The sequence below is a fragment of the Platalea leucorodia genome, assembly GCF_965183815.1.
Source record: "Platalea leucorodia genome assembly, chromosome: 2".
NCBI lineage: Eukaryota > Metazoa > Chordata > Aves > Pelecaniformes > Threskiornithidae > Platalea > Platalea leucorodia.
In genome coordinates, this window is record NC_138824.1 from 47,226,293 (window position 1) to 47,237,802 (window position 11,510).

General features: G+C 57.2%; 1 protein-coding gene across 1 annotated transcript; it reads right to left on the reverse strand.

Moving 5' to 3' along the window:
* Positions 1-996: 996 nt before the first annotated feature.
* On the reverse strand, positions 997-3,046 carry POU4F1 (POU class 4 homeobox 1; the record flags this gene model as incomplete). Its single annotated transcript, XM_082304920.1, has 2 exons — positions 997-2,046; positions 2,924-3,046. 2 exons carry the CDS (start codon positions 3,044-3,046, stop codon positions 997-999), a joined length of 1,173 nt encoding a protein of 390 aa, XP_082161046.1.
* Positions 3,047-11,510: the final 8,464 nt, after the last annotated feature.

Here is an 11,510-nt window from a genome sequence, read left to right on the forward strand (position 1 = left end):
GCAGGTTTGGCACCTATCTCCAGACACATCCCTGCAGAGACAGGGACCTGTCTTTAGACAGAGATGGAAACGCAAACCACGCAAGCGAGGGAAGAGAAACAAAGGGGCTGCGGAGTAACTTTTTGGTTTGTTTTGTTTTCCTGGAGCTAACTAGGATTATCGAGGCAACAGCGGAGAGGAAAGGGCCCGCTCCCCGAGCTGCCCCGCCGGGCTGCGGCCGCCTGCCCCGGCCCCCGCCCCGGCCCCCGCCCCGGCCCCGGCCCCGCTCGCACCGCTCCCCCGGCACAGACAAGACCCATCGCCAAAGCCTCGCGAAAAACTGCATTCGAGGGAAAAACAAACAAACAAAAAAACCAAACTTACTCCAAAACCAAGCCAACCCAAGAAAAAGACCCCCCACACCAAACCACCGCCGTCCTCCTTCATTACCAAGCCAGGGAAAAGAAAGAAAACCAGAAAGTAATGAAAAGAGAGACCCAAACCAAACGTAGCATCATCACCGACAGTTTCGCCTTCCGAGTTTGTTGGTCGGTTTTGTTTTCCTTCGGAAAGTTGTGACTTAGGTTTCTCGGTTTGTGGTTGTTGCTGTCACGGTATTTATTGGTGTGTGTCTGTGTGTGTTTACGCTTTAAGTTGCTCTTTCTCCCGCTTTCTGTCGGGGGGGTGGGGGGCAGAGGGGGGATGGGGCCGTAGAAGTGACCCCCACGGGTTTCTAGAGCGTTTTTTTACCTCCTCTCTCCTCCTTCTTCTCGTTGGTGTCCCGGCGTCTTTTTGTTTCAATAATTGATAGCGCCCCCCCCCCCCCCACGCACGCCCCCCCTCTCCCCGCTCAGCGAGCAGTTCGCCTTCAATTTCTGCATCGTCCCTTGGTCCCCAGGAGCTTCCCACGGCGTCTCGGGGGTCGGCGGCGGTGGGTGGGCGTCCCCCGCGGCCCCGGCCCGGCCCCCCCGGCGCCCCCGGTGCCCCCGCTGCCAGGGCCGCCCCTCCCGCCCGCCCCTAGTAGGTGGCGGAAAATTTCATCCGTTTCTGCTTCTGTCTCTGGTTGCAAAACCAAACCCGCACCACGTTCTTTTTGAGGTCCAATTTCTCGGCGATGGCGGCGATCTTCTCGGAGGAGGGCCGGGGCTGGACGGCGAAGTAAGCCTCCAGGGAGCGCTTCTCCGGGGCGGCGATGGAAGTCCGCTTGCGCTTCTTCTCGCCCCCGTTGAAGAGCTCGGGCTTGTTCATTTTTTCCCGCTGGGCCCCCTCGGCCTCCTCCAGCCAGGCCTGCAGGATGGGTTTGAGGGCGATCATGTTGTTGTGGGAGAGGGTGAGGGACTCGAAGCGGCAGATGGTGCTCTGGCTGAGGGAGCCCACCCCCGGGATCTTCAGGTTGGCCAAGGCCGAGCCCACGTCGGCCTGGGTCACCCCCAGCTTGATGCGGCGCTGCTTGAAGCGCTCGGCGAAGGCCTCCAGCTCCCGCGGGTCCGTGTCCGAGTCGCAGATGGAGGCCAAGCCGGCCGCCCCCACCACCGCCGCCGCCGAGGCCACCTGCCCCGCGGCCCCGTGGTGCGCGGCCACCAGCCCCGGGTGCGGCAGCCCCGACGGCATGTTCATGGCGGCCGGGTGCGAGAGGTGGCCCAGGCCGTGCATGTGCGAGTGCGGGTGGGCCGAGGTGGAGATGAGGCCGCCGCCGCCCCCGCCGCCGCCGCCGCCGCCCCCGCCGCCGCCGGCCCCGCCGCCGCCGCCGCCCGCCCCGTCGTGGCCGCCGCCGCCGCCGCCGCCGCCGCCTCCGCCGGGCATGAGCGCCAGGGAGGGGGAGGTGATGTGGTCGAGGAGGTCGCCGGGCTCCAGCGCCTGGTGGTGGTGGTGGTGGTGGTGGTGGTGGTGGTGCGCCAGGGGCACGGTGGAGGTGGAGGTGCAGGGCACGCTGTTCATGGTGTGGTAGGTGGCGTCCGGCTTGAACGGGTGGCTCTTGCCCTGCGAGACGGCGATGTCGACGGCGGCCAGAGCCTCGGCCCGCGCCAGCAGGGTCTCATCGAGGCTGGCGAAGATATTGCTCTGCAGCTGCAAGGGACACAAAACAGAGCGGGGTGCGGGGAGAGGGGGCAGGGGGGCGCCGGGGAGGGGGGCAGAAAGCCAGTAGAGGGAAGGAAGCGTGGGGGTTGCGGGAGGACGGGGCGTGCGGTGGGGAAGGAGGGGGGAAAGTCGAGGGAGGGGAGCCCGGGAGGGGAGGGAGAGGTGAGCAAAGTTGGGGTGACCGTGCGGGGGCAGCCGGCAGCAGTATGCCCGTGTAATGGGGAACGGGGTGGGGAGAGCCGAGTGAATGGGGGAAGCGGGGTATAGCAGGAGACGGCACGGGGAGGTGAGGGGAAATAGGGGATGGGGTAGAAAAATAGGGGGGAAAGCGAGGAGGGGGAGCAAAAGAGGAAAAGAAGAAACGAAGAGTAGAAAGGGCAAGCAGCCGGGGCGGGGGGAAATCCGAAAAAGAGAGGACGGGGGTATGAAGGGAACAAATAAATTTAAAAAAAAAAGAAAGAAAGAAGAAGAGAAAAAAGGAGGAGAAGGAGGAGAAGAAGAAATGGATCTGTAACTCTCAGCTGGGGAATTGTGTCAAACACAAGAGCACATAAAGCGCATTCGTTTTCAGAGGCCGAGTCATAAAAATTAATACAGAAAGTGGATGAAGTCGGAGACTCGTGTGAACACCGCTTTCAAAAAAGATCACAGGCGCTCAGATGATTGCAGAGGAAGACATGAAAAAAACATTAAGCGCCGCTTGTCAAAATGTGCCTCGCAGCGGTTTTTTTATTAATGCACATACACATACATGCAGTATACAGAAAAGAGAGAGAGAGAAAGAAAGAGTGTGTGCGTGTGCGTGTGCGTGAGAGGGAGAGAGAGAAAGAAAGAAAGAAGAGAGCTGCAGCTGCCTGTCCCTTACCGGTGGAGTTGGTAGACATGCTCTTCTTATTGCTTCCGAGCTGGAGTGTAGAGAGGGGTATTTGTGCTCAGGTAGGGTGGGATGCATGGCAAAATGCGGCTGTTTGCTGTTCATGGACATCATCTTGAAGGCTTGGCATGTAAATCCACAAACACTCCTAAAGTCGGGGGAAAAGTGCTCTCCGGGCGCTCTCCTCCCGCCGGGGGAAGCCGCGGACGGCGGCGGGTGGCGGTGGCGGAGCCGGTGGCGGTGGCGGCGGTGCCGCAGCGGACCCTGCCCCCGCCGCCGCCGCTGCCGCGGTGGCCGGGGCTGGGCTGGGCGGGAGAGCGGGCGGCGAGGCTCCCTCCGGCCCCCGCCGTCTCACTCCTCTGCCTGCCGCTGCCCGGCGCCGGGCGCGCTGCGCTGCGCTCTGCCCGCACCTGAGCCCCGCATCCCGTGGCTACCGCCGGGCGGGCTCTCGCGAGAGCGCGGCGGCTCCGGCTTTGACAGGCATCAGCTGTCTCCCCCCCTTCCTCCTCCTCCTCCTCCTCCGCCTCCTCCTCCTCCTTTTCCTCCCGCCGCCCCCGGTCCCTGCCTCCCCGCGCCTTGTTGCATCTCCCGCAGCCCTCGCCCGTCTCGCCGGGGCGGCGGCGGCGGGGCCGCTCTTATAGCGAGGGAGGCCGAGCACCGGGGCGGCTGCGGCACCTGTGGCTGCCACACGTGCGCGCTGCGCGGCCGCCGGCGCGGCCCGGGGCGCCCCGACGGGGCGGGGATGGGCGGTGGGGCGCGGAGGCAGCCGGCGCCCCCGGGGCGGGGCCGGCCGGGGTGCGGGCCGGCGCCCCTTCCCTGCCCTCCGAGCGGCGGAGGGAACCGGCCCGGCAGCGAAACGCAAAGGTGCGTGGCCCCTGCCGCAGCCGAGGGGAGAGGGGACCCCGCGCTGAGGAGCCCCACCGCCGAAAGGGGCGACCTCCGGCCGCACCCCGCTACTGCCGAGACCTGCGCAGCGGCTCCTTGAGAAGAACCACGGCGGCAGACATTTGTTTGAAGCACTCAGGGGCGATTGATTTCCATATGATTTAATTCCCCTCCCACCCCGTGTAGTTTTGTCGCGAGTGTTGTTGTGTCGGCGCCGCGGGGGACAGAGGCTTCGCCCACGAGGAGCGTGTGCGCTGCGCGGGCAGCGCCGCCGGGGTGACACGGCGCGTTTCCTCCCGGCCCCGCGACCGGCCCTCGCTCCTTCTCCGTGGGAAAACCCCAGTTCACTGGCGTGGTCTGAAGCAGAAAACAGTCACAGACAGAATGTATTTCCTTCCTTCCTCCCTTCCTTCCTTCCTTTCCTCCTTCCTTCCTTCCTTCCTTCCTTCCTTCCTTCCTTCCTTCCTTCCTTCCTCCCTCCCTCCCTCCCTCCCTCCCTCCCTCCCTTCCTCCCTCCCTCCCTTCCTTCCTTCCTTTCCTCCTTCCTTCCTTCCTTCCTTCCTTCCTCCCTTCCTTCCTCCCTTCCTCCTCCCTCTCTCCCTCCCTCCCTCCCTCTCTCTGTCTTTCCATCTTTGTTTTTCTTTCTCTCCTTTCTCTCCTTTCCCCCTCTTTCTCTTGCTACCCAGGTACTTTTTATGCAAGAAACAAGTCGATTCCATCTTATACACCCTGAAAACAAAGGAAAAGTAGTCTGGAGAAATGTTTTTTTCTTTTTTTCATCCCTCCTTTCTTTCCTCTTCTTTCTTTCTTTCTTTCTGTCTTTCTTTCTTCTTTCTGTCTTTCCTTCTGTCTTACTCTTCTCTCTCCTTTCTCTCTCTCTCTCTTTCCTGTGGTTTATTCTTTGAATACTTCTGCATTTGAATGAAATAGTTAAGGAGTGACCCTAGGGTGAATAACGCACGGGTTTTATGAGTGATTCGGGGTTACCGTCCCGTTTTAGAGCAGATTTTTTTTTTTTTTCCTTTTAGCTGCATATGAAGTTGGAGGCAAAACTGTCGAAGGAGTGAACCTGGTACTGTGCCTGTGGGATTAGTGTGAATCCCTAGGGAACGGCCCCCGGTGAATCCTGTCCCCTGGGGCACGCCGGAGCCGTCCCTCGGCGAGCGAGCAGATGCTACCGGCTTTGCCTCAGCAGGGCTGCAGGCAGCGGGGGGCTCGGATCAGGGCTGCGACAGCCTCGGAGTGCATCGGAATTGCTCTGTTTCTCCTGAACGCCTCGTATTTATGCGCATAAACACAGCCGAAAGGGCAGGCAGGCACGCACACGCACACACACAGCGCACACCACAACCCCAGGTGAAGTCCACATTTGTCTTCGGAAGCCCTTCCCCAGCTCCCCGTCCCGGCCGGGGGGAAGGAGGGAACGGCTGCCAATCACTTGTGCGAAAGGGAGCCAGGTCTCCGTCCATTACCGCGTCCCCTGGGGTGGCTGAAGGCAACTTCCACTCTGAGGGGGGTGAACTTGAAACTAGAGAGACACTGGTCTGAGGCGGGGTTGGGCCCTCCTTACTTATCGAAGTCATTGCATCAGAATAGCCAAATCATAGTTTATGTGGATTTCTGTCTTTCCTTTTTTTTTTTTTTTTTTTTTTTTTAAAGCCATATGACTTATTCTAGCTATTTCTGAGCTACCATGCCTTGCAAACAGAAAGCCTCCTGGGGAAGGGGTGGAGAGGAAGAGGAAAGGGGGAGATGCCACCGCTGTTCGCCAAGTTGCGGAGAAGCCAGCAGCTCCAGGAGAAAGGCCCGAGCAGCCTGCCTTTCCCTGCCGCCGGCACACGCGGCGGGGCTCCTCGGCCGGCCCCGGCCGGGGTAGGGCGGCAAGCCCGGCTCACTTGCCCAGTGGAGGAAGGCGTGGGATGCTGCTCCGCCTGGCATGCGTGGGTGTCTGTCTGCGTGTCCCTGCGCGGCCCCGGCTCGCCAGGACGCTGTCAGGCCAAGTTCATCGGGTTTCCCTAAGGAAAAGGCAGAGGCCAAGGGAAAATTGCGCACAGATGCCAGCGGGGGTGAGGTGGGGGGGCGGATTTCTAGGCTAAGCGATGACCTGCCTTCCTCCCCCCCTGCCACCGGCCTTGCTTTGCCTCTGGGGCCCGGGTCTCTAACCCGTGGGGCGCACCCGCCGAGTGCAGGCAGCGCGGGCCCGGCCCTGCCCGCCGCAGCGGGAGCGGGGACGGGCGGCCCGGGCAGGCGCCGGTGGGCGAGACCTTCTCCTTGGCCGGAGGAACATCAGACCCCTCCAGTGCTTTTAAAACGACACACCTTCTGTTCACCTGCGTATTTTCTTCTGCCAGAAAGGCAGAAAATTCAGCCGCTCTCCCACCTCCGCCCCGAGGAGGCGAAGACCTCCAGATGCTCTGAGGGAACACCTTCCCGGTGTCTTCTGGAGGCAGGGATGGGGCTGGGCACGTTGTCTCTGCAGCTTGCGATGTGCATCCTGCTGGATTCTCCTCCGTTTGGCAAACAGGAGGTGAAGTAGTCCCGCCCGGCTGGAGGGACACCCCTTGCCGGGTGCTCCTTCGTTAAGATGGCCCGGGGCGCGACCGCCGCGGCAGCCCGAGGGCGGGGGGCGACTGCGTGCGGGGGGGGGCGACAGCCTCCGGACCCCGGGGAGGCGTCGGGCTCCCGGTGCGGCGGCTGCCGGCTCCCGCCTGGTCCCTCCCGCTGCCCCCGGGGGCAGAAGCTGCGGCAGGGAGTGGCAGCCAACTTTTCCCTCTGTCTGATCGTTCAGAGGTGCCAGGAGGTGAGGGTAGAGGCCACGGGGAGGAGAGGATTTTTTTCAGGCACCGTTTGCCCTGTCGCTTACCAAGTCCGAGAGGAAAAACTTTCCTTGGGACCCTTCTTTTTTTTTTTTTGGAAGAGGGGAAGGGCTAACCTTTAAAGCAACGCTTAAAATGAGAGCCCCTCCCGCTGCCGCCCCGACCGTAACGCCCGCCGCGGTGCTGCAGCCGGTCTCCGCGCCGCAGCCCCCGCTGTCCCCCCCGAGGGCGGGGGCGGTGCCCGGGGGGGGGTCCCCAGGCCTCGCCGGGGACCAGCCCCCCTTCTCACCGCCCTTCTCACCGGCCCCCCTCTCCCCGCCACACGCAGCCGGCTCCCCGGGAAGGCGGCTTGAGCCAGGCTCAGCACCGCACGGGCCTGGTAATAGATTTTATCTTAATGTTCGCTGTTATTTCTGTTCCTCGTGGGTACGTCCAGCCTCATGAATACTGATGGCAATAAACTCGCAGGCTTTGAGGGGCGAGTTCATTGGAGGTACGACCATGCTGTAGCCCTACTTTTATGGCCCAAGATGCTCAACAAAGCGAGGGAGGCATATATATATCTATAACGCATTTACGTGTCTCCCGTAGTTTTCTCCAGCTTCAAATGCAAGAAATAGGCAGATTTCCTTAGTTGACTGAACTGCCTATCTCGAGAAAGTAATAAAGTAACCCCTTATTCCCACAGTGAAACGGTTTATAAATTAATTACTGTAACCCATTGTATTTGATTTCTCTTTTTAGGATTCCCCAAAGATGAATATACTAAAGCTTGGGATATTAAGTGTGAACGTCTGATCATAGTTTGCTATATATCCCGACTTTAAAAAAAAAAAAAAAAAAAAAAAAAGTTAATGTCGAGCTTACAGAACCACTAACTCTAAACCTTCTGGATATTTTAATTTCACCAAACGTTAGCTTTACATTTTTCAGTCGCCCTATTTGTCCTACCCCGAGTGTCAGTGAGAGCACCGAGAGAAAACCCGCACTACATGTTATTTGGTGAAGTTCACGGAAAGTCAATATCCCATTTAGTGTAAAAGCTATTTTCCCCTTAGATGATAAAAATCAACCTTCAGAAGAAAAAAAAAAACCTCAACCAACCAACCCTTTGGGTGAATGCACAAAAAGTGTTTCCATGTCCTAATGAGGACTTTCTTTACATCAGCTAAGACCTGCTAATTACTGATGTGCAAGCCGCAATAATTGCTTTTGCAGCCAAAGTGTAGAATGTTGTCATATTAAAAATTGAAATGCTTGATGGTGATTTAAGTCCCAAGGTAGTTCACAACGTCCCCTTTCGGGAAAATAAGGAGACCGGAGGAGCCAGGCGGAGGTCCGGTGGAAAATCCTGCAGGTCCTGTTGCCAGTAAAGTTTCTCGCTCTTTCTTTTATGTGATGCGGAGGAATTAAAAAGCACACCGAGAAGCCCCTCCAGCAGAACACCTCCCACACCACGCTCACTTTCCCCACCGGCTCCGTGGGCAAACCAGTTGTTGGCTTTCACCCGCGCCCACGATCGCCCCCGCTCCGGGGATGCCGCGTTTCGATGGGGCAGCCGAAAAACGCTGCCTTCCTCCCCTCCGAAAGACCCGGAGAGGGGCTCGGAGGGGGCGGGGGGGGGTCGGTCCTCAGCCGAGTCTCACCGCCCTCCGGGATGCGCTCGGCTGCCAAAACCAGGAGCGGAGCGCTCGGCACCCCCCCTCCCTGCCCCCCCCCCGCGAATCAAAGCACCTTCCGAGGGGCTGGGAAGTAGTTGCCTTGTCATGTAACACATTGCCCTGATTTATTATAAAATTTTAACGAAATCATGCATATTTTAACAGCCTTTAATCACTGCATGAAAATTTAATTCATGAACTGTAGCGCGTTTAAATAAATGAAGTGTTAATTCATTAGGATTAATTAATTTGTTAAAGGATTGTGTGCAAGGTTAAGGTGGAAGAAAAACTCTTTGTTAGTTTCGCGTCTTAATCACCAGGTTTTGTTAACAGTGAAGGGGTGGGGGGGCGGGAAAAACCCGCGAGGAGGGTTTGCGTGGGGCGGGGGAGCCCGGGGAAGGGCAGCGCCGGCGGGAGGAGCGGGGCTGCGGCCGGCGGGGGAGGGAAACCCCGGCCTCCCCCGGCCTTTTTTTGGTAGCGGGGGTCGGGCAGGCCGGCGGTGGTGCCCGGGCCGGTTAATTGACTTAATCCGAGGCGGGCGGGTGGAGGCGGGCGCCGAGGAGCCCCGGGCGGGGGGTGATGGCGGCGGGCGCATCCCCGGGCAGGGGTACGGACTGCGCCCCGCCGTCCTGCCGGCGGCTGGCAGCCAGCGCGGACACTCCTCTCCCCCAAATTTGGAGACAGCTCTAAGCCGGCCGGGGAAAAAACATCACTGACGCCGCTTTCAGTGAGGTCCGGATCGCCGCGGGGCCGCCGCGGAGCCGCAGCCGCCCAGCCCGGCCCTCAGGCGGGCTTCAAGCGGAGAGAGACCCGGGGAAGGGACAGGACCGCTCTCATCCGTGCCCGGTCCTCGGGCTTCCCCGGCACATTTCGCCGGCATGAAACCGGCACCTGACAGCCCGGTTCGTGAGCAGTAGGTGTGAGGAGTAGCCACCCGATGGATTTTGACATTGTCAGTCTGGCTTCTCTGAAAAACAGCAGACAGCACCCGCACAGCTTGTAAGAGCGCTAGAGAGGAGACAATGCTTTCTAGTGAGAAAAGCTGAAAAAAATCAGGAATACTAAACTTCATTTGCTTTTCCAGCCCCATCTTATCCTCCCCTGCTATCTCCCACTACATTCACGACTGCCAAAGCACATACAGGCTTCCCCCTGCGCCAGCTGTGCTTTTCTCTCCGTCCTTCAGCTGATGAAGATGGCTTTTCCAGTTAGAGCCAGGGGACACTGAGGCAATAGCCTGATGTTGGGCCACGAAGGTGGGACAGACAGGCCGGCCCGTTAGGCCAGGCCTGACAAGCTGGTGGCTCGTCACAGCGGTACAGGACTGCTGCAAGGGACCAAGGCACAAGAAGGGCCAGACCTGGATTAGTAGCCGGGGGGATTGCTCATCACCTCTGCAGGCAATCCTTGGAGCAACCGTGAACCCCCACATCAAGTCACCTCGGAGCTGCTTTTCTTCTCATCCAAACCTGGGAGGGGAGAAGGGAGAAGCCTTAGTCTATTCACGTGGGAGGGTCCTATGCCAAAAGCAGCAAGGACGGAGTCATCTTCACAGCCTGCGAGGAAGGAGTCATCTTCACAGCCTGCGAAACATTTACCGTAACCACAGCACAGAAGAGGTGTGGAGAGACTGTTTTTCAAGCCTATGGCTGGTGGAAGTCAGAGGCAGGACTTCGATGCTGTGCAAGAATTTGGATCACACTTACTTGGTTTAAACTGCTTTTAAATGACATTATTTGGCGAGGGAAACAGTTGTGAAATGAAGAAGGGGGAAGGAAGGGAGATGCAAGTTAGCACACCTTGTATTGTGTATACAAGCTATGCACTGTCCCTCTTCCCTCCTTTTTAAAGATATTTTAAAAAGAGACAACAGAGCACACAGAGCCAAACGCGGCCCAGGTCGGTATCTGGTGCTGGCAGGCAGAGCTGTCCAGCAGCCTTTCACCTGCGGAAGCCATAGCAAGCGGAACCGGGCTCTCACGCGGCCTCCCGGGAATCATGGAGGAGGTCACTGGCCAGACTGTGTGTAGGTAAAACTGCTGCTGCGAAGCAAAAACCTGACCCTGGCATTCTTGCTCTTAGGTGTAACCCAACAAATTTCACTGGCAATGAAGTGAGGCTGGTAGCAATCTCACTCTCCTGTGTCACCAACAACCCTGGAGAGCCTTCTCCTGTGTTACAACCTGCAACTCGCCTCCTATTTAGTACAGTAAGTTTTATTAGATGAAGTAAAAATTTTATGAGCTATTAAATATCATTAGACATCACAGATCTCATCTCTGCATCACTTTGAAACATCTATTGTCTTAATCAAAATTGTAATAGTTAAGTTTTAGATCTTGTATATTCCAGTTCTACATTACTACATAACTAGGTAACTATCATAAAAATTAACAGCAATGAACTCTCGTTTAGGCCCTTTTATTCGGAGAGCATGGTAAAAAGCAAGCACAGCATTGACAGAATGCAGCCCGGAGAACCGAAACCTCATGTATGGCCAACAAATGTATAACTGAAGAGACCCCATTCATTACACCTAGCTTAAATTTTTAAGTTGATATTGCACCAACCACTCTGTCAAACTTTAAGCCAAAAGGAATACAACCTACATTAACCAAATAAAATGCAGAATCTAGAGTGTGGTAGCTGTTTTAAAGGCACTTAATTAAATGCCTCCCCCCAACAAAAAAAACAACCAACCACCAAAACAAAACAAACCCCAGCCAAACAAAACAAGACAAAGATACAAGAATTCAGATGTTTCAGCTTTACAACTTGTGAAACATAAAATGCTCCTACTTATAGCACTGGATGCAATCACAATCTGCTCACCGCCTCTGCAGTTGGATCCGAGGGTATGAGAGAGCTTGGAAATCAAGTAATTATGGATAACTATGAAAACTTTCTTGCCACAACGTAGGAGGTTACCAGCCCAGAGCTGGGAGGCCGTGGGTGACGATCTATGTGCTCCCACGACCGTTCCAAGTGAAAAGCCAGTACTTGGCCTGAAATGCCTCACTCTCTGTCCCCGCTTGAGAATAAGATACGAAGTTTATGACTTTGATCTTCAGCATTTTTTTTAACCTTAGGCTTGGCTCTTCTATCCATTCAAGTTGCATGACATGTAAAATCAAAATATCCATATTGAAGAGCAAGCCCATAAGTGGGGTTCCTGTCCAAAGGACTAGAAAGTAGCATGAAAAAACCCCCAGCATT